The sequence below is a fragment of the Bos grunniens genome, chromosome 13, assembly GCF_055505025.1.
Source record: "Bos grunniens cultivar Pamir isolate PY7600 chromosome 13, Bosgru_T2T1.0, whole genome shotgun sequence".
In the NCBI taxonomy this organism is placed as follows: domain Eukaryota; kingdom Metazoa; phylum Chordata; class Mammalia; order Artiodactyla; family Bovidae; genus Bos; species Bos grunniens.
The window spans coordinates 7,847,010-7,870,447 of NC_141177.1; the positions used below are offsets into that span (position 1 = coordinate 7,847,010).

Consider the following 23,438-nt stretch of genomic DNA (forward strand, 5'->3'; position numbering starts at 1 on the left):
ATAGCACAGTGAAAAAATAAATAAGTACTCCACAGAGAGGTGCCATGTTAAATACAGGACTTCCCCTTAAAAAGGAGATAAAGGTATCTTGATGGAGGGGTGCGCAGTGAAGGATAACAGAGGTGTCGAATCATGGAAACAAGGGCAAAATACACAAAGATTGGGGGAAGCTGCAACAAAGATTCTTCAAAAACAGAGCACATGGCCAAATTGAGCTCAGAAGAAGAATACGGGTCACTAGAGGCAGAATTTGGAGAAGGCAATGGCACCCCACTCCAGTACTCTTGCCTGGAAAATCCCATGGATGGAGCAGCCTGGTAGGCTGCAGTCCATGGGGTCGCTAAGAGTTGGACACGACTGAGTGACTTCACTTTCATTTTTCACTTTCATGCATTGGAGAAGGAAATGGCAACCCACTCCAGTGTTCTTGCCTGGAGAATCCCAGGGACGGGGGAGCCTGGTGGGCTGCCGTCTATGGGGTCGCACAGAGTCGGACACGACTGAAGCGACTTAGCAGCAGCAGCAGAGGCAGAATTATTCCTACAAGGTTTGTTGTCTTTACCCGGGTTAAGTATTTCGCGTTCAGCTGCTGTTACGTGTGATGGGAAAAAGTGCCGACGAATCAGGGCAGCAGTACCTCCAGTTCTGGTCAAGACTGAGACCCAGGGCCTGGTCTCCCTCTCACAGGAAATGGTTTAAAAACTAGATTGCCAAGACATTGGGCATGAGATAATGAAAGACAATGATGCCTTCGACTAATACACACTGCTCTATTTAAAATGGATAACCAACAAGGACCTCCTACTGTAGTAGGGAACTCTGCTCAATGTTATGTGCCAGCCTGGATGGGAGGGGAGTCTGGGGGAGAATGGCTACATGTATATGTATGGTTGAGTCCCTTTGCCGTCCACCTGATACTTTCACAACATTGTTAATTGGCTATACTCCAACAATAAAGAGTTCAAAAAATAAATAAATAGGTCAGTGATTAGAAAGGTAAAAAAAAACAACCAAAAACCCAAGGAAAGAAAGACCATAATGCTTGAAAGAGAGGAAACAGGTGGTGATCTGTAAGATTGTCTCCCGTGTGGGGATCGTCCAGGGAGGGGGACCCAGGCGGCCCCCAGCGTTCTCTCTGAATTGAGGAGATGGAGCTGCAAGTCCAGGGAGGCCAAGGTGGTTAGACTTCACAGGGCAGGGTACCAGAAAAGAGGGCTGCACGGAGAAAGTGCGCTGGAGACTTGCCGAGCTCCCCGTGAGAGCTCCCTTGAGTAATGACTGGCATATGCTTGTGAAGAAATTACTCAAGGCCAGGAGAGAACCACTTGAAATGATCAAAAGGAACAATCCTCAGAGCTCATAATAGAATTGAGAATAGTTCCTGTTCCCACCAACATGACTGGAAAACCTCTTATTTCTGGGGCACTGAGAGGAATACTCAAGAGAGGCTTGCCTCAGTCCTGGGAAAGCCTGTTAGGTAGAGAGAGCCCTAGACCAGATGCTGTCCTGTCCCCCTCAACAAAGCTTGAAGCGAGACTCGAAAGACTCAATCTATTTCCATGCAACAACGGCATCCTAGAGCAAAGCTCAAGAATATTCACACAAATAGAAAAATATCCAGCAGTTAACCAGGCAAGACTCACAGTCCCTGATATCCAATCAAAACTTATCAAGCAAGTGTCCCTGGTGGTTCAATGGATAGGACTCTGCGCCCTCAGTGCAGGGGGGCTGGGTTCAAACTAGATCGCACGTGCTGCAACCAAGCGTTTGCAAGACACAACCAAAGATCCTGCATGCTTCAAACTAGAAGATCTCTCGTGCCACACTGAAGACCCAGCACAGCCAAATAAATAAAAATAAACATTAAAAGAACTTACCAAGCATGCAAAGAAGCAGGAAAATATAACAAAATGAGAGAAATCAATGAAAATGTCAAAATGACACAGGTGACAGAATTAGTAGATAAGCACATTAAAACAGTACTGTCTGTTCAAGGGGCCAGAGGAAAGCTTGGGCGTGTTAAATAGGGACATGGAAGAAAAAAAAAAGACCCATATAAAACTTTTAGAAATGAAAAATATGTACAAGATGAAAAATAAATCACTGGAGAGTAATTAACAAGCAAATCAGATACTGCAGAAGAAAAGATTAATTGACTTGAAGACATGGGGAGGATATTTGAATAATACCCCCAAATTTTCCAAATTTGATGAAAACTATAAACTCACAGATCTAAGAAGCTCAATGAACACAAAGTACTCGAATCACAAAGACTACATCAAGGCCCATGAAAATTAAATTGCTTCAAACCAATGATAAGGAGAAAATCTTAAATGAACCAATACACCTTTGGCGTTCCCTGACATCATTTCCTTGTTTATGAATCACAAATGAGTTGATTCCTGGCATAGAAATATGCAATGGAATAGACTACACTCATGTTTGCTTATATTTGCAAGAGGAAATTCCGGTTGGGTTCACAAGAACAGGGGCTAAGTACCGGGGATTTAGAAGCTGAGTGGATGTTGGATGAGGGTGGGATAGAGATTTCTGTAGATGTTTAAAGTAGATAAATGCATAACCTGCTTAAAAAATTAATATAAAGGAGTAACTTTAAATATATCTTTTTTTGTTATTATAAAAGGAAATACACTGGGAACTTTCCCGGTGGTCCAGAGTGGGGGAGTCCACCTGCCAGCGCAGGGAACACGGGTTTGATCCCTGGTCCAGGAAGATCCTACCTGCCTCAGGGCAGTTAAACCCGTATGTCACAACTACTGAAGCCCACGTGCCCTAGAGCCTGTGCTCTGCAACAAGAGAAGCCACTGCAATGGGAAGCCTGTGTACTGCAATCTAGAGAGGACCCTGCTTGCTGCAACTAGAGAAAGTCTGAGCGTAGCAATGAAGATTCGGTGCAGTCAAAAATGAAAAGTGAAGTGAAAGTCTCGCAGCCATGTCTGACTCTTTGCGACCCCATGGACCATATAGTCCATGGAATTCTCCAGGCCAGAATACTGGAGTGGGTAGCTGTTCCCTTTGCCGGGGTATCTTCCCAACCCAGGTCTCCCGAATTGCAAGTGGATTCTTTACCAGCTGAGCCACCAGGGAAGCCCAGTGCAGTCAAAAATAAATTAAATTAAAATTTAAAAAAAGGAAATAAATTGGCAGGAAGGGAATTAAGGAATGATGGCTAACGGGTGTGGAGTTTCTTTTGCAATGATGAAAATATTGTGGGATTAGATAGGGTGATGGTTGCACAACTCTGTGAATACAGTAAAATCCCTGAATCTACACTTTAAAAATGGTGAATTTTATGGTATATTAATTAATCTCATAAAAAAATAAATGAAAATACAGGAAAAAAGGAACACATGCGTGATCATCATGAAAAAAATTTAGAGAAAGAATTTTAACACAGGAAGGGGCCTAACAGCTTCCCAGGTGGTGTGAGTGGTAAAGAACAACCCTGCCAATGCAGGAGATATAGGAGACTGGGGTTCGATCCCTGGGTGGGGAAGATCCCCTGGAGGAGGGCATGGCAACTCACTCCAGTATTCTTGCCTGGAGAATCCTATGGACAGAGGAGCCTGGTGGGCTACAGCCCATAGGGTCGCAAAGAGCCAGACACGACTGAAACAGCTGAGCATGGGGACTAAGAGTCGTTACAACCAGGGCTTCCCAGTGAGCAGAGAACATTAGTTTAGGGAGACGGTCCCTGTTCAAAACTACCTGGGAAAACTGACTACTGAATTTCACTCCTGGAGAGTCACAAGGCACATTAGTCTGCAAAGGCTCTGAAAAGGCCTATGCGTGTGTGTGTGTGTGTGTGTGTGTTTCAGTCATGTCCGACTCTGTACGACCCCATGGACTGCTTGCTCCTTGGAAGAAAAGCTATGACCAACCTGGACAGCATATTCAAAAGCAGATACATTACTTTACCAACAAAGGTCCATCTAGTCAAAGCTATGGTTTTTCCAGTGGTCATGTATGGATGTGAGAGTTGGACTATAAAGAAAGCTGAGCGCCGAAGAATTGATGCTTTTGAACTGTGGTGTTGGAGAAGACTCCTGAGAGTCCCTTGGACTGCAAGGAGATCCAACCAGTCCATCCTAAAGGAGATCAGTCCTGAATATTCATTGGAAGGACTGATGGTGAAGCTGAAACTCCAATACTTTGGCCACCTGAGGTGAAGAACCGACTCATGGGAAAAGAGCCTGATGCTAGGAAAGGTTGAAGGCGGGAGGAGAAGGGGAAGACAGAGGATGAGATGGTTGGATGGCATCACTGACGCGATGGACATGAGTTTGAGTAAGCTCTGGGAGTTGGTGATGGACAGGGAGGCCTGGTGTGCCGCAGTCCATGGGGTCGATCACAAGTAGTTGGACATGACTGAGCGACTGAACTGAACTAAATTTCTGGGCTTCTCTGTCAGTGGGATTCTCCAGGCAGGAATACTGGAGTCGGTTGCCATTCCCTTCTCCAGGGGATCTACCCCACCCTGGGATCAAACTCGAGTCTCCTAAGTCTACCTGCATTGGCTGGAGGGTTCTTTACTACTAGCGGCACCCGGGAAGCCGGCTCAGCTGGTACAGAATCTGCAATGCGGGAGACCTGGGTTCAATTCCTGGGCTGGGAAGATCCCCGGAGAAGGGAACGGCTACCCACTCCAGTATTCTGGCCTGGAGAACTCCAAAGAGTTGGACATGACTGAGCAAAAAGTGCTGCAGTGAAGACATCTGAGTTCACACTGCACACTATTTACCAAGTGTATTTGATGTATTTGACAATGACCTTTCCCAACTTCTTTATTTTTCAGTGAGTATTTGTGAGTGCCAGAGCTGTGAAACACAGATCATTAGAGTTCAGTGACTTGTCCAAAGTCACACATCTGGCTGGAGCAGGAGAAGGTGCTAGGTTTCATGAATCCAGCACAAACCAACCTCAGAGGGCTCTGGGTGAAATCATTGGCTCAGACTCTTCCTCTGGACTTTTAATTTCCCTATGCATCCTCAAATCACACATGCCCATGTTGCTCTCGAAAGGCTTATGTTGGGTTCGGAGCTCACTGTTAACAATCCCTGTTATTGATGTTGTTTAGTCACTAAGTCGTGTCCGACTCCTGTAATCTCATGGACTGCAGCCCACCGAGGCTCCTCTGTCCATGGGATTTCCCAGGCAAGCACAGTGCGTTGCCATTTCCTCCTCCAGGGGATCTTCCCCACCCAGGGACTGAACCCACATCTCCTGCATTTGCAGGTGGATTCTTTCCCACTGAGCCACCAGGGCAGCCAAACAATCCCTGACTTTGGTAAATAATAGTAAAGAGGAATTCCCCCAGAAGAAGGCTCTCCCACTGTTTGTAAGGCCCGCCCCTGCACACCCCCGCCCCATTCACCATATTTCACCAGCAGGGAATCTGATGCTAATGTGGGTGGCTCAACAATGTCAAATTGGTATTTCTCTTTTCTCTTACCAAAACTACTTCCTAAAAAGGAGAGTTCAGGAAAGAGAAATGAATTTGGGGAAAACATAATACCATCAAATCAGACATTAGGATGAAAATAATATTTAACATTTGTAGTGCACTTAGTTTGTGCCGGTGCTGTTCTGAATATTTCACACACATTAACTCATTTAATTATTGCAGCACCCCACGCGTGGGTACAGTTCGTATCCCCATTTTACAGGGAAAGAAACTGAGGTACCAAGAAGTCACAAGGCTCAAAGTCCCACGCTGGCACACAGGGAACAACTGGGAAGTTAGCTCACCCTGACTTCAGGGTTACTGCCTTTAACTCTCATGTTACAGAAGCAACGAGAGAAATAATAAAAAAGTACACCCGGTCTTGAAGGACTTCATCTGATTGCTCATGGCCATTCTGTGTAGTCCCCCAATAGCCCCATGGGCTCACTGCTCTTGCTATGATGCTGGTCCCACAGGTGAGGAAAGGGATGCCTGGAGAAGCCAAGCACCTCACCCAGGTCCTGCCGCAGGACACAGTGCTGACTGCAGCCGGGTCCAGGGCTCTTAACCCCTCGGGGGCACTGGTAAGTTCTTACAACACACTCTCAAGATTTTTTGTTTGTTTGTTTTTTTCTTCTCTTTTTAATCTTTGTGGCCGTTTCCATGAACAGCAGTGTTTTAGCAGGAAAAGCCGAAATGGAACAACAACAAAAAAATCAAACTCATAAGAAATACATTTCAGCTACGAAAACCCCTGGGTGAACTTAAAAAAGAAAATAAACAGCCATGAAAAGGCTACAGGGGCTGTGAACTTTTCTTTTCTACATTTACTGTACATTTGGCAGTGGGGCAATGCTATATTAGCAGATACAGATCTCCAACCAGGGCTGTGGGGGGCAGGGGAAATGGCTCTGCTGAAGTTTCTGGAAGTTACTGAGATCTGGTAGAAGACCCAGCAGGAGGCATTTTTAATGCTTTCCAGTCCTTACCCTACACAAGTCACGCTGCTGCTGTTGTGCCTCAGTTTACCCATCTGTAAATGATGGCGTGGTCCCCACTCAGGGACTTATTTTTACTTCTATAAAATGATGATTTTAAATTCTTAAAGAAAAGGACTCAGCTCAGCTTCTGAATATGGACCAATCTGACTCCAAGTTGGTGCTTTCAGGCCCCAAACTCAATCTCAATCTCTCTTGATTCCCTTCTTCTTTCAAAAACCCTATGCTTAACCCACATCTTCCATTCTGAAAGGCACACAGAGTAGTTGGAGAGTTTATTTCTCCTCTGGAACAACTTGAAAAAAAAGTTAATAGGAAGCACATGGGCATGGTGTGTGAGCCTTCTGTGTGTTTGCATTTGAAAAAAAAAAATACTTAAGAAGGAATATGTCAGGCTTGCAAAATGCCTGGGCTGTCTCAAGAGCAGTTTATGGCCATTAGCATTAGACTGAAGGCAGTTAATTGGGACAAAGTCCAGCTGGCATCTGGGCCATGAAGACGATAAGAAAATAACCTGGACTGTTCCCATGGTCCAGTGGGAGTGGGTCAGGAGATGTTTTTCTATTTGTGAGGGCTGATGGGGGTGGGGTCTGGGCCAGGGCTCATCCATGGAGGTTGGTCTTCTAGAAGGATCTATGAGAGTGTGGAAGCGGACTAGTGTTGGGGTTATGTGCCTGGGCTCTGGACGGGAACTGCCTGGTTTGAAATCCCACTGCCACAGCCAGGTGACCTTAGGCAAGCCACTTTACCACGGTGTGCCTCGGTTTTTCCACCTGTAAGATGGGGATACAACAGAACCTAGGTCACAGAGCTGCTGGGAAGATCAAGGGGAATGTGTAATTGCAGAACAAGGGCAGCGTCTGGAGTCTGAAGGAGTCTGGGAAACAGCACTTGCAAGGGAACAGCACAGGCTCAGGAACTCTACTCTGAATCCCAGCTCTCATCACTTCCTGGCCCTTGGGCAAGCCACTTCCTCATGTTCACTGTGTTTGAAGCAGCGTTGATGGAGCCCGCCTCCTGTAACTTTTGTAATATGGACCAGAGAAGAAATAACATATTCTCTACGTCCCAGTCCAGGGGTGCCTCCTGCTTCACTTTCCAGTCTCATATCCTTTTCTCACTACCCCCAGATTCAAGTCTCCATTGGAGTCTTTCAGCACTGCAAGCCTTTTCCTGCCTCCAGACCTTTGCTCCCGCCGGTCCCTCTGCCTGGGCTGTCCAGTCTCCAGCTATTCACAGGCTGGTTCCTTTCCACCACTCAGGCCTCCTGACCATCTGGGCAACGTCCATCACCACTCCCTTCATCAAGGCCCATCACAGCGCCCTGTTTGGTTCTTCACGCGATTTAGCACAATCTGTTATGATCGACTTATTTAATTGTTCACTGTCTGTCTCCTTAGAAGCCCTGAGACAGTCACATACATTTCTATTGGAAAAGCTGAAAAAAGAACTGGTTAAGATGGTTAGTTCAGTTCAGTTCAGTTCAGTCGCTCAATCGTGTCTGACTCTGCGACCCCATGAATTGCAGCACGCCAGGCCTCCCTGTCCATCACCAACTCCCGGAGTTCACTCAGACTCACGTCCATCAAGTCGGTGACGCCATCCAGCCATCTCATCCTCCGTCATCCCCTTTTCCTCCTGCCCCTAATCCCTCCCAGCATCAGAGTCTTTTCCAATGAGTTAACTCTTCACATGAGGTGGCCAAAGTACTGGAGTTTCAGCTTTAGCATCATTCCTTCCAATGGCTGATCTCCTTTAGAATGGACTGGTTGGATCTCCTTGCAGTCCAAGGGACTCTCAGGAGTCTTCTCCAACACCACGGTTAAGATCAATCCAAAGATAAGTTAAAGTTCAGGGTCTTCACAAGCCTTTATGATCAGGATTGTGCTACTGTTTACTCCCCACCTGAAGATGGGTCCCAGCACCTTATCCCCTTCAGTGGGACTCAGAAAAGACCCCCAGGGAGACAGAGGTGCCAACAGAAGCAAAGGAGGCAGGAGGTACCACAGCGAAGAGCAGGCTTTGAGTCTGGTTTGGGGCTGGGAATCCACCAGGCCCCCAAGACACTTCTTGCAGCCTGTTTCTCACTGCACTTGCAGTAAAATCTAAGCTCCTTGCAGTGATGCTGGGTGGGTAAGGCAATCCCTCTATGACTCAGTTCTGTCTCCTGCAAATAATACTAGAACCAACACTTTGTGGAGTGTCATGAAGGTTGTATGAGATCATAAGCCAGTTTGTGTGGCATGTGGTGAATGCTAGGTTAACGTTAGCTGATGGTGTCATCAACAAACTCTACTGCAAATCTTTACATGGACGGTCTTCCAACGTCTGGGCATTAATGCTCATCACCTCCTTTCTCTTACATACCCCCAAGATCATTTGCTGTCTCTTCATAATGCCTTTTCCTGAAATGATGCCCTTAACATCACTTTAAATTGTTTCCTTAATTAAAAAGACAAAGCAGCAAAACTTGCAAAGATTTTTTTTTCAGAGAAATGTAGCATCATGCATTAGCCCACCACCTTGTCATTACTCTTTTAATTTTACACATTACTTTTCAGACTCTTGGTAGTCATTCGTACCAGCTTTCAAGAAGGAAAAAAAGAATACCAGGGTGAGGATGCCCCGAATTACTGCCATCAGCCCTCTACTCCATGTGTCAGCTCCAACACACTCCCCACGGGGCACCAGAGAAGGGAAGGGGCCTTTGGATGGTGACAGGTGGGAACAGGAGAATGCAGCAGGCCAGTTCCTTAGGGTATGTGGGGTTGGTGGGAGTCACACTGGAGTTTCTTCCCTTTCTAAGGTTGCCCAATGGGGATGCGGAGCCTGGAACCTCCTGCCTGGAATAACAATGCTTTTACCTGCTGTCCAGTATTCCCAACACCTGTCACTTCTCTGAGTCTACAATGGACTTGCCTGTCCCATCACACTTCAAATCAAAGCCAACACCTCCCCTCTGCCCTCAAGGCCTTGCATGCTTTAGCCCTGCTCTCCCCCAGACTCTCTCCTCTTATATCCTCCTAATCCTGCTCCAGCCCCACTGGCCCCTATTTTGTGCCCTAAACACATTAAGACACTCCCCCGCCCCCCCCACAGAGCTTTGGCACAGGCTGTTCCTTCTGCCAGGCATGTTCTTTCCCCTGGTCTGCGCAGGGCTGGTTCTGCCTCATACTTAGGCCTCTGTCCTATGTCACATCTTCCAAGAGCCTTCTTGATGACTATTAAAGTTACCTCTCCCACCTCTCCGGACCCCTCAACTATTCATCACTCTCTGTCCATTTATTGGCTTCATTGCATTCAACCCCTTCTGAAATTAGCCATTTGCTATTTGCTGCCTTGTTTAATTGTCAGTCTCTCCCTCCTGCCCTTGTAATTGCCATGAGGGCAGAAGTCGTTATCTCCTCTGCCCACCACTGCAACTCCGCTACTTGAGATAGGTCCTGGCACATAGTAGGTACTCAATAAAGCTGTTGAATAAATGAATGAACGACTGGACACCCGACTCAGGCAGTACCTTCGAGACGGCAGGGAGGGGCGCAGGACTGCACTCACCATGCATCTGGTAGGTGTACGGGCTCTGTCCAGAGGCTGGGGTGCTGAAGCTGGAGCCATAGCTGAGGAAGCCACTCTGGCCGGGGGAATGGTTCAAGCTGTCTTCTGTCTTGATGCCTTGGAAGGGGAAAAAGAAGCACCAGGCACACACAATTAGGATGCTTCCTTGTCACCCGCAGAAGAGCTGCGGAATCAAGAGAGCATGATTTCAGCTCTAACTCAGTCCCACGTGTCCTTCTTGGCCTGTGTATGTTAAAGGAAAACCTGAAATTGGTTGTTTTTGTTTAAAAATCAGGAGATTTCACCCCCAAAATCTAGACTTATGGCCTCTCTTGAGCAACAGGATGATCTAGAAACCTCATGACCATGTTCCCACATGACAATACACTGTCTCCAGAAGCTCCCCAATTTGTGAGTTTCCAGGTCACCATGGTTCCCATAACTGTCTCTGAGACATGGAGGTTGGTTTTTAAGGTGCTATTTTTCACCACAGTTTTTTTGGGTGTTTTTGTTTGTTTTTACATCCTAGGACGTGTTCAAGAGTGATAAAGGGAAAGGCAGGCTAAGTGGATCTCATCTTTTGCACATGTGGTCAGCTTCCTGCCTGACTCTACATTCTTATTTGCTTATTTACTCTTATATTGCTTATCTTTATCTTATAGGTGTAAAACAGTATTTCAATACTATTTAAATTTGCATTTTTTTAAAAGGACACTGCTAGTTCTGGGGATGGTTTTGTAGTTATGATTTCCCTCCTTCTCATCCATTCACCCCCATAAATAAAGAGAATGCTTAATGTGGTAAAAAACAATGGATTCTGACTCAAGTGGTCTGGGCAGGAGCCCAGGACTGACGGTTTGCTTCATTACTTGGTGACCTGGACAGTTTCTCCTCCAACCCCCTCCCTTATGAAATAAGATGCTGATTCCCACTGGCAGGATTGCTGGGAGACGAAAAGAAAGGGAATGAATGAATATCTAAAGCTGTGAATGAGGTACTCACAACAATCCCATGAACTAGGCAATATGACTTTCCCCATTTTATTTTATGTTTTTTTTTTTTTTTTGCCAAACTGAGAGGCAGGCATATGGGAGCTTAGTTCCCGGACCAGGAATCGAACCTGCACCACCTGCAGTGCAAGCATGGTATCTTAACCACTGAACCATCAGGGAAGTTTCTCCCCATTTTAAAGATGTGGAAACTGAGGTTCAGAAAACCAGGCCACTTAATCAGAGTCTTGCGATTAGCAGGTAACTCTGAAGTCTGGGTTTTCTTTGCTTTCTCTTGGTGCCTCTCAGTAATGGGTGTGAAGGGGTTTTATGCACTAGATGGTACACGACTTCACCGACACTTATGACAGCAACTTGGCTAACTTGGTGCCGGAGCCTCGCTGTCCTCTGTCTAGGCTTTCAACAGGACTTCCTGTTGAAAAAAGTACTCCACACTCCTGACCTCCTTGCCTCTGGTTTCCTGTTTAATTTAAAAAAAAATTTAGCATTTTTACAATTTAAAGTGAGAGATGTGTGACTTTTTTTTTTCACTTGAACACTTTGAGGCCACCGAAGGGTTATCAGTTGACCTAATTCCATATTGTTGTGTGTCAGGGAACAGGGAAGTCTGAGGAGAGGGAAAGAAATGAGGGAACGGCCAGCTGGTGGGCAGTCAGAACGCAACTCTGGTTGATTAAATGTGCCATCGTATGTGGCCCATTTCATGGAGCCCCCAAACAATCCAATAGTAACGCCAAAGGTCGCTGATGACAGATTACCATAACAAATATAGACATGATGCAAAAGTCCAAAATATTGCCAATATGTAACACAGAGAGATGAAGTGAGCAAATGTAAAAATGGCCATGACAGACTAGCTCAAAGCACGGCCCTTCAATTTGTTAAAAAACAAAACAAAACAAAAAAAGAAACCCCACAGTATCTGTGAATCATAAGAGAGCAAAATGCTGTAAAACAAGGCATGCCTGTACACCCATTCAATTATGTATTATCTGTGGCTGTTATCAAAATACAGGGTAGACTTGAGTAGCTTTGATAGACACTGTATGGCCTACAAAGCGCAAAATACTTATTATCAGGCTCTTTACAGAAAAAGTTTGCCAACCTCTACCCTACATAAGGCCTTCCCAGGTGGCACACTGGTAAAGAATTCACCTGCCAATGCAGGAGACACAGTTTTGACCCCCGGGTCGGGAAGGTCCCCTGGAGAAGGAAACAGCAACCGGCTCCAGTACTCTTGTTTGGAAAATCCCATGGATAGAGGAGCCTGGAGGGCTACAGTCCATGGGGTCGCAAAGAGCTGGACACGCCCGAGCACACATAGCAGTCCAAAGAAAGGCAGAGCAATGATATTAATAAAGGGAAAGGGGCAGTAACCAGCAAATCCAGGGATGTGGGTATTTGACAAGAAAGGGAGATAACCTCCCTTTATTTTTCATGTTGGATGGTCAGCTCACGGTTATTTATAGTGCTACTCTTTTACATATGTCTTAAAAGTTGCATAACATTGTGTTTGCGTAACAAATTGAGAAAAAAGTACTCCACACTCCTGACCTCCTTGCCTCTGGTTTGCTCAACTGTGTTATTATTTCCCTGCAGCTATTTAAACAAAGGTAATAACGCAATTTGCCAAGGAGCAAGGAGAAAAGTTTCCTAACAAGATTCAACAAGGTTTGTCCAGACGGTGAGCAAACACCGCCTGCTCTGGCACAGGCATGTGTGAAAGGAAAGGGCTTTTCAGCCCACCTGTCATTACTCAGTGATGTGGACATACCAGGTGTATGGCAGCCTGGCTGCTACTGTACTGACTGAACGTTTCCCTTGGGCCAGGCCCCGTGAGCTAAGCCCTTAATATAGATCAAAGGCTGACACATTGTGGTCCGTGGACCCACTGTGGCCCACTGTTTTTTTGTGTAAATAAAGCTTTATTAGAACACAGACACATTCATTAGTTCACATATTGTCTGGCTGGTTTCATGCTCCAACGGCAGTGCTGAGTGGCTGTGATAGAGACTGCATGGCCCAGAAAGCTGAAAATACTTAGGAACTGGCCCCTTAAAGAAAAAAGTAGCTGATACTGGATGTAGATGATCCCATTTACAGCAACAACAATGGTTAGGAAGCCAGACTTAGTATCACTCCCATTGTATGAAGGAGGTGACTCGCCCTGGGTCTTAGGACCAGCTAAGGGGCAGAGGTGGGGTGTGAACCCAGGATATGTGGCCTTGCCCCTTATGTTGTATTCTGAGGGCAGAGAGCCTCTGAAAGTAACTGGGACTGAAAAATGACTTTTGACCAAATTAATTTCCACCGGATGCCATGTTTTGTCTGGAAGCAGGGCTAGGGTTCTCTTTTATGCTGAAAAATAATCTGGTTTCATGTGTCTTGACTGTCAGCCAGGCAGGTGACTCACCTGTGATTTTATCACCTGTCTTCTGGCACAGGAGGGACAGAAGTTAGAAAAGATGCCCACATCAGTTGGCCGAGGTCCATCACAGGTAATCCCCCAGGATTTCTGAAATGTGTGCTCAGGCAGCAGAGCTCAGCGGTGAGGGGCTTGGACTCCAGAGCCCAGGCTGCTGAGTGTAATTCCACCTCTACCACTGACCAACTGGGGGACCCTGGGCGAGTTATTTATCCTCTCTGAGCCTCTATTTATTTATCTCTTCAAAGAGGATAATGATTGGTCCTTCCTTCAAGAGTTGAGTGGGGGCTTAAAAGAATGAGTGGATACAGAGCCCTGAGGACTGTGGGTGGCAGCATCTCAGTGATACAGCATCTCAAAGACACAGCATCTCAGTGATGGCGTCTCTGATGGATTTGCGACCCAGTGTCCCACAACTTGTCACTCCTAACGCCACAACTGTTCTTGAATATGTCTATCTCTGTCTGTCTACTGCCCCCAGCAGGCTTCTACCATCACTCCACTCCAGGCTTCATCAGTCTCCCAATCTGCCTTCCTGTTTCTCCTCTTGCTTCTCTCCAATCCAATCTCCCCACAGCAGCCAAAGTGATCTTTTTTTTTTTTTTTAAAGATACATTTATTTACTTTTTGGCTGTGGTGGGTCTCTGTTGCTGCACGCAGGCTTTCTCAAATGACAGAAAGCAGGGGCTACTCTTCATTGTCGTGTGGGGCTTCTCGCTGCAGTGGCTTCTCTTGTTGCAGAGCACAGGCTCTAGGCAGGCGGGCTTTGGCGGTTGCAGCGAGTGGGCTCTAGAGCGCTGGCTTAGTAGTTGGGGTGCACGGGCTTAGTTGCTCTGAGGCATGAGGGATCTTGCCGGATCAGGGATTGAACCAGTGTCCCTTGATTGCAAGGTGGATTCTTAATCACTGGACCACCAGGGAAGCCCCAAAGTGATCTTTAAAAACCCCAGATTGCATCAGATAGCCCTATGTTTATAGACCTGTTTATAGACCTATGTTTAAGTTCCTGTTTCACTGGAATAAAGTCCTCCCCAGGTGCTAAGACTGCCCATCTCGCCTGTCTCATCTAGGTCCTGTGTTCCAGCCACGGGGCTTCTAGGGTTTGCCAAACCCATCTCCCCAGGATTCCCAGGCATCCTCTGCCTGGATGCCTCTCTTCCCGTGCTCACTAACGGTCATCTCTCAGTTCTCAGATGACAGCTCCTTGTGTAAAAGACCTTTCTTGGAGCTGGAACCCAAGTTAAATCTTCCTTGTTCTGTTCCATTTCACGATCTTGTCTTCCTTCATCCCATGAATCATAATTTGAATTTATGCTTTAAGCTACGATTTTTAAAAGTTCATTTGTTTTTTCTCCTTCTAGGCCAGGGGTTGTAAGCTTAAACGTCTTCAGGCAGCTAATTTAAGTGAGTAATGAGGGCTAGGAGAGGACTGTGGCCAACAAAGGCTAACGGGGTCAGCCCTACACAGTTACCTACTGTTGATGCAAAAATGTGGGCCCAGTGCTGCCCAGTCATCTGTTGTTTGTTTTTTTTCAAAGACATTAGAAATACGAATTTCTATGTAAACACTTTCGATTTAAAAACTGGCAATTAATTTTGCAAATGTCAAGTATATATTATAGGTTAAAAAATATCCAAGGGCCACCTTATCTCAGTTCTAGATTATCTTGGCAGAACCCAGGTAGAAGTAAAGATAACTCAGAGGAAAACATCGGAAAATGGAGAGAGACATTTTCCTCCTGATATCCTCTGAGCACCTGGATCCAGCCATACCTGATATCAGCAATGTCCCCAAGCTTACCAGTATGTGAATCATTAAATTTCCATTTTCTCTAAGCCAGCTTGGGTTAAGTTTCTTACCCTTGCAATCAAAAGAGGCCTTGACATAGTCTCTAGAACTTGAACTGTATTGAAAGTGTCTGTCCTTTTTCTCTATCTCTAATCCAAAATCAGGCTGGCTGCATGCCTCTTTCTGCATTTAACTGAAGCGTCTGGGCAGAATGAAGACCATGATGTTAGGGATCCTGGGGAAAGCAAGGGCTTGGTCAGGTACTCACTGTAAGAAGGGATTCCATAGGCTTGTGCTGGAGGCGGGTAAGCCGTGTAGGGGGTAGCTTGCTGGATCCCTGCACTGTACTGTGTCTGGCTGTAGGCTGCCATGGCCGAGGGAGGCTGACCAGGTGGGACACGCGGGCAAGGTCTGCGTGGAAGAAAGAAGATTAAATCTCCAAGCCCAACCTAGCACATCCCTCCCTCCTGGTATCACCACTACCACTATTTCCCTTAGGGTATTTTTTATTTTTTTGGCCTTGCGACTTTTGGGATCTTTCCTTCCTGATCAGGAACTCCAGTCCCAGCAATGAGAGTACTAGTCCTAGTCCCTGGACCACCATGTACTCTTTCCAGGAAAGAGACAACCTACATGTTCATCAGGTCCTATTTCAGTTTCCTTTCCTGGGCACCAGGAAAATGACACTTCCTGGGTCCCTTGCAGTCAGATTCAACCACGTGACTAGATTCTGCTCAACCCAGCAGTTTAGCCAATAAAACCGTCTCCTCGAGACCTGCTGCCCTCTCTCCTCTTTCAGCAGCAAATGTGGAGGGTGCCAGTTGAGAAGGTGGAGCCAACAGGGTTGCACCCTGGAACCCCGAGTCAGCCTGTGGAGGAGCGCTGCCTTGGAGAGATCCATGCGATTCCTGGGCTTTATGTAAGAAAGAGACCGTTGTTGTGTTAATCCACTGGGACCAGGGTTTATTGATTACTACAGTAGAGCCCATTCCGCTGTGACTTTCTACCCTTAGACACATTCCCAACTGATACAGCTTTGACAGGGTTGCCAGTCAAGATGCCCTGCTCTAGGCTACGGGGTGGGCATAGGGTGCAAGATTATCCAATCAGATTCTATTCTGGGAACTGAAATCCTGAGCTGAATAATTCATTCCAACAACCACATTCTGAAAAGACTGTTTTTATTCCCTTCCTATTGCTTGGATCCCAGAAGCGGTCCTATTCCGGGTCTTTCTCAAGACCTGATCATTCCAGTTTCAATTTCACTGTGAGCTACTCCAGATGCTTCAAAAAAAAAAAAAAAAGAGAAGAAAAAAAAAAAAAAAACAGCTCCTTTCGGGCTTATATCAGCTGGTGTCTGGGCTTCCCAGATGGTGCTAGCGGAAAGAATCTGCCTGCTGATGCAGGGGACGTAAGAGATGCGGGTTCAATCCCTGGGTTGGGAAGATGCCCTGGAGGAGGAAATGGCAATCCGCCCCAGTATTATTGCCTGGAAATACCTACGGACAGAGGAGACTAGGTCCTTTGGGTCGCAAAGAGTTGGACACAACTGAGCATCTGAACACAGCTGGGGTCTATTTGTCTTACTTGCAACCAAAGAACACAAATGAATTCCTTACTCCAAGATGAATAATCGGTTCCATAAGGGCTAGGACTTAAGGGCCACTGAGGGACTTCCCTGGCAGTCTAGTGGTTAAGAATCTGCCTGCAAATGTGGGAGACATGGGTTTGATCTCTGGTCTGGGACGATCCCACATGCCACGGGGCAACAAAGCCCGCGTGCCACAACTACTGAGCCCACGTTCCCTGCAAAGAGAAGCCCACACACCGCAACTAGAGATTAGCCCCTGCTTGCCCCAACCAGAGAAAGGCTGTGAGTGGCGATGAAGACCCAGTGTAACCAAAAATAAATAATACTAGGAAAAAATCCTAGAAAAGTAAATAAAGGGCTGCTGACCTACGACGTCCGTAAAACAATGACTGCTAGTAACCCCTGAGCTCTGACCACAGGCTAGGCATTGTGTCTCACAGGCCTGATAGGGTCTACATCACATCAATACTGATATCAACTTCCTGGGGTAGAGGCTCTGCTAACTCCCATTTTAGAGAAGAGAAAACTGAAGCTCAGAGACCAGAAGTCACGGCTAGAAAGCGGGAAATCCAGAATCTGAACTTGGAAGTGTGACTCCTGAGCCCACACTTGTAACCATGGAGCTTTGCTGCTGCTCAGGGACAGGCCTGGGACTGACTCAGTCCTGCAGGCAGCAATAAATAAAGTCAAGGTTAGCTCATTCTAACCGGATGGGGACAAGACGGTGAATCTACAGATGCAATTTCTTTGGCCAGTGCAGTCTTTTTCTTAATTTGGAGTCGCCAATATTTTAATACCAGGAGAGATTCACACATGAACATACACACTCCTTATTTTCCCCTTCTCTTGCACAGCAGATGCTTTGGAAAGCCTGGGTCTGCTCTCCTGGACGCTGTATTCAGCTGGATTTGAGAATTTCTTCTGACTCTCACATTGTCCTCAGCAGTCCTTCCTGTGATAAAAAACACTGACAATTCTTGGGTCTATGATGCGCCAGGCACTGTCCTGATTACTGTATGTGGACTGGCTCATTTAAATCTCATAGCAACTGTGACAACCCTTGGAGGCACTTACTATTCCCATCCCCATTTTACAGATAAGAAAACTGAGGCAGAGAGAATGCACACAGCTGATCCACAATTTGAATCCTGGTTCCAGAGGCCACGTCCTTAACCACTCCACTAGGACACCCAGACCCTTTAGGTCAAAAACCCAGACTCTAAAGTTCTGTGCAACTTGACAAACTGTATCTAATCATTCTGACCAGAGTTTATCAGTAGATGGTAATGAGATTCCCAAACTGGTATCTGATTCCATTTTGATCACATTAATACAGTAAAACCTTCTCATTTCCAGAGTTTCTCCTACATATGAAGCCTAATGGCATGTATGAGACACATGTAAAAATTCACAGAATTATAAAAAGATGTTCTCAGGCCCCCTTTCCTTTTGACAACTTCTGTGCCAAAGGGTCAGGGAATTTGTTCCAAGATGCATAAGAAAGTCGCTTGAACTGGAGACACCAGGTCCAGTATTGAAAGGTGTTTCATCAGTCAAGACTCCCACCCTACGAGGTGCCTGGAAACACATCCAGAGCATGGGACTTAGCACTGAGCAGAGAATTTTATTTGAAAATGTTCCCAATTTACACCTATCTGGAAGTAGAAGGTGGAAATCCGAGATGATCAATTCCTGCTTCCCATCAAAACTGATGTGAATTTCATGGAATAAACTGGGGCTCAAATGAAAAGCCAGAGAGAGGACAAGGAAGCTCTCTAACCCCAAGGCCACAAAACAAGTTAGGTAGATTTAATAGACCTCAGTTGCTACTGACAACCCCCAAAATATCTTCTGGAGGGAAAGGAGTGCTGAGAAAGTGTGTTCCTTACAAACAGCTTCTCCGGGGTCGTCTGGGGAAGAGAATATCCAGCTATGGAGGAGGTGAGTATTCAGAGGAGGGCCATGCTGACCATCCTGCCAAGGCTGGGGCTTCTCACACTGCGGGGTGCAGACAAGGCAGCTCCCCAGTTGCCTTGGGTAAGCCCTGTCCATCACCAGGCTCCCACCGACCCCTGGACGCAGCCCTAGTGGAGCATTTGTACGGTTCACCATATTGAGCTCTCTGATCTACTGGTCCATTTCCCACTAGACTGGAAGCTCTCTGATGGTAGGGGCTGTGTCTCATTGATCCTGCAAGTCTCCAGAGCTCCTAGGAGATTTGGTTATTGAGCAGTGTTGGGTGAATAGTGGAGTAGGAAGAAGGAAAGAAGGAGGAGAGAGAGATAAGAGAAAGGAAAGGAAGGAAGGAAAAACAGAGAGGGAGAGATAGAGAAGCAAGAGGGAGACAGGAACGGAGAAAATCTATGTTAGGAAAGGACAGGAAGGAAAGAAAGAAAGGATTGAAAAAAGGAGAAGAAAACAATAGCCAACACTCCCAGAACAGTCTATTCCAGACCCCATTCTAAGTGTCTTTTATGTGAAATAGACATCAGGATTGTTCCCTTTTTCCAGATGGGGAGACTGAGGCCTGGGGAAGTGGGGGTCATTTGTTCAAGGTCGCTCAACCAGTTAAGAGCATCACTGGGATTCCTCTCCAGGGAGTCTGGCTCCAGAGCCTCTGCCTCCAAGGAGAAAAGGGAGAGAGAGTGAGAGGAAGCTAAGGCAAGGGTACTCACCTTGCAAAGAGCTGGGACACACTCCGAGCCGATGTGGTGATGCCTGGAGAGGAAAAAAAGATTTGAAGGACTTGAGCTGTCAGCGAGATGGTCCCCAGAAGCTGTGACTTCAGATGCCAGGTTGAGGGGGAAGAAACTCATGGAGTTGCTGTCAGGGACTTTCTCAAGCACACAAGCTTATCCAAGCCACATCAATGTAGCACTTTTTCCTTCTTGAAAAGCCTTCTCTGGGTGTGCTTTGTCTCCAGGTACTAAGTGAAGGACTACGTATATACAATCTATAGCATCTTCAAACATCAGGGTGGAATCCATCCCCCCACCCATTGTACAGATGGAGAAATGGAGACTAAAGAGACAGAAAGAATGTGCTTGAGCTAGGCCCATGACTAGATGTCAGCTGGCACCATTTCTACTGCTGGATGGAGACCCACTCTTTTCTTTGCTTTTAAGGCAACCCCAGAAACCCAGAAAGGCAGATACAGGTTGGCTTTGGCTATCCGACACCCATTTTCCTTCCTTCTGAGGACATCACATTAATATTCCTCCTCTCCCTCCCCAGTTTCAGTCCGTGGGGTTCAGGTGGGGCTGGCTCCAGCACTTAGGGGAGACACATCTTGGATTGTCTCCAAGGCTCCAACTAGAGTGTGGGGAGGGAGATGGGAGACGCCTGAAGTCCTGGTACAAGGACTGTGTCCCTGGGCACTCAGCCTCCAACCATGGTTGGGAGGCAATGATCAGGAGATGATGAAGAGGTGATACAATTTTGCTGGGAGAGATTTTGCCAAGAGGATCATTTCAAACACCATCAGTTCACTGGGGAGGACTTTGTGCTGTGTCATCTTGAACAAAGACAATGCAATGTCCTCAGTGTGGAGCCCCGGCAAGTTCTAGATGACGTGTCGACTGATTGTACCAACCTGCCAATTCACATTCCCTGGTTTGCAGAGCAGGGGCAGGGGTGTCCCTGTGCCTCCCGAGAAATACTCCATGCCCTCCAGAGCTCAGGGCCGCTCTGTAAACCAACCTGCAATCCCAACTGTACCTCTGAGTCAGCACTGAGACTTTGGGCAGATTGCCTATAGTCTCCAGGGCTCAGGGCACCCTCCTGTGAAATGGGGGAAAACATTTGTCTCACAGCGGTGCGTGAGGATGAAATGAGATTATGATGATGGTAACGGTGATGATTCTATCCATCATTTACCCTGTGCCGGCTACGAGCCAAACTCTCTTCTAAACCTGTTATCTGGATTCATTATTTTAATCCTCATAATCCTCCCCCCTCCCACCTTGAGGAAGGTTCTGTTCCCGTCCCTGTGTTACAGATGAAGGGAGGTGCAGTTGACATCACGCACTCAAGAACGCATGGGTCCTAAGGGGCAGATCCGTGGTCTGAGCTCAGGTGGTCTGGCTCCGGAATTTGGCTTCCCAAACGGCACAGCAGCCCACGAGTGCAGTCATCATCATTAACAACAACCAGCCCCCACCAACAAGCTCACACGTGCCAGGCTCTGCGTTAACTGCCTGAACTCACTTCACTCCCAATGCAACAAGGACACCCTCATTGCAGTCATGCGGAAACCAAGGCTCCAAAGGCTAATGAGGTGCCTTGCTCAAGCCTGTGGACATGGAAACTGGGACTCGAACCTAAGGCTGTTTAGTCCCAAGTCTATTTGCTTTTTGTGTGTGTGTGTGTGGCGGGGTGGGGGGGGGTTGTGCCTTGTGGCATGTGGGATCTTAGTTCCCTGATCAGGATGGAACTCGTGCCTCTGCATTGGAAGCGTGGAGTCTTAACCGCTAGACTGCCAGGGGAGTCCCAAGCCCATTTCCTTAATCATCTCCTTGGTTGAGTCAAATTCTGTTTGAGTCCCAAGCTACTAGGGTGAGGAGGCAAGTCCTGAAGTCCACTTAGAAAGCTATAGCTGGAATTTAAAAATAAAATAGGACGGACAGCATCAGCATATACTGGCCACATAGCACACGAGAAGGAATCGTGGAAAACTTTTATTCTAGCTATACATGTGAGAATGTGGTGTGTGTGTGTGTGTGTGTGTGTGCTGGATGACTGTGTAATATAACGTATCTTCCTATGTGCTGTCTTTATACAAAGTCGGGCCAACAGGGGTCCAAAGCCGCGGAAAGGCCCTGGCTCCGCTTCCTCACCGCTAATGTCCCTGCTCTGGGTTTTTGCCCCAGGTGGAGCCTCCCATATCCCCCTTCCTCCGCTTCCCCGAGGACCGTCTCCTTCTGAAACAGCCTCAGTTTCATTACTGGTAAGAAGCGTGTGATTTATGTTTAGTAATAATACTACATAAGATACTGAATTAAACATTTTGTGGTGTGTTTTAATAAACATGTAAATATTCATAAAAATCGCAATCTATGGAAATAGTCCCGTGGGCTCAGATGAACTCAGCATTCTAGGATTGTGAAGAAAGCATCTTCCCATGCCTGCAACCTCTGCGCCCTGGTTTGTGGGTTCACGCGGCGCCAATCGCCTCCTCCTTTCCTCTGAACCGCTGCATGCTCTGCCCTCCCCACGCGGGCCCGTCTCCTTCTCCGGCCGTGCAAACCTCCTATCCTCTCCCTCTTCCGCCCCAACAACCCCCAGGAAGACTGCACAAGCCAGGAACAGGCCTTCAGTCAGTGCTATGAGATTTTCCTTCTGCAGATGATGTGCTTTTTGAAAAGCGTAAGCTTTCTCCTATTTTTTTTTTTTTTAAACTGGTATCACATTTAACTTTTTTGAATCCAAGATGCCTGGGAGAATTGAGAACCTGGAAAATGAATGTATTCTATAGAGAATAATCTCTTTCCCTTTCTTCTTCCTTTTTTCCCTGGTAAGGCTGGCACGGACCTCCTCGAGAATCCTGACGGGATGTGACGACACTGGGTCCTCAAGTTCCTTCCCTTCCTGTGGGCCCTGGAGTGGGACTGTGTCAAGGACGGCCATGCTCAACTCTTTGGGTGCAGAGGTGGGGTAGGGAATCTCCGAAAGCAGAGAGCCTCTCTCTTCCTCTGCTGGGGTCCAGGGATATTAGTCCTGCGGACCAGGAGGCCCAGCTGCAGTTGGAGCCATACATCCTCTGTGTATCAGGAAAGGGCCTGATGGAGTGGTCGTGGGGCAACGCCAACCCCAGCATGCAAGGTGGAAGAGGCATTATTGTTCATGTCGTAGGTTTCGGGGTAGCCCTGGACACCTTTCAGGGACCCCCGAGTCACCACTCTCTGGCTCCTGTTGTATGTGACAACTTTCTCCAAATGGTAAGCCAGAGCTAGACTTACATGGGGTGGTTCTCGGGGTAGCCCTGGACACCTTTCAGGGACCCCCCGAGTCACCACTCTCTGGCTCCTGTTGTATGTGACAACTTTCTCCAAATGGTAAGTCAGAGCTAGACTTACATGGGGTGGAGACCACGCCAGACGGCATTCCATGCAGCTTAGGAATGGTCTGGCCCACAGACTTGGCAATGCCCCTGGGTGCAGGCATGACCCTCTGGACAGCAGCACGCCCATTGCACCCAAGCTTGCCAGAGGGATAGAGAATGTGGACTTCGGTCATGAGTCTCTCCATGAGGCCAGTGTCCCAGGCCCAGAGGGCATGCTGGCAATCGAGGGGGAGTGGTCATACTGCTCCTGGTTGCCCCATCACAAACATGGGACCCTTAGCGCAGGGGCAGAAGACGTGTTAACTCTTGTTCTCAAGTGAGACCCAAGGGTAGTGAAGACCTCACAGGCTGTCGCAGCATCAGCCCTTTGATGCTGGTGGGATCCAGAGTCTGGAAGGTGGAGATGCCCTTCCTACTGACTACAGTGTTCTGTTCTCAGACTTGGCCATGCCGCTGAACATGGCATGGTGGACAAGACTGGGGGCAATGGCAGAATCACTGATGGCAACTTATATCCACGTTGATGGTGACTTATATCCATGTTG

The 23,438-nt window shown here is 47.1% G+C and overlaps 1 protein-coding gene across 3 annotated transcripts in view; it reads right to left on the reverse strand.

Moving 5' to 3' along the window:
- EYA2 (EYA transcriptional coactivator and phosphatase 2) overlaps positions 1-23,438 on the reverse strand; it is a 263,186-nt gene that overhangs the window by 141,732 nt on the left and 98,016 nt on the right. For all 3 annotated transcript variants that reach the window (XM_086331564.1, XM_086331566.1, XM_086331565.1), the window contains exons 3-5: positions 19,508-19,550; positions 15,510-15,652; positions 10,018-10,134 (exon numbers count right to left, since the gene is read on the reverse strand). In XM_086331564.1, the coding sequence (XP_086187690.1) occupies positions 10,018-10,134; positions 15,510-15,652; positions 19,508-19,550 (303 nt within the window). The remainder of the gene's footprint in view (positions 1-10,017; positions 10,135-15,509; positions 15,653-19,507; positions 19,551-23,438) is intronic.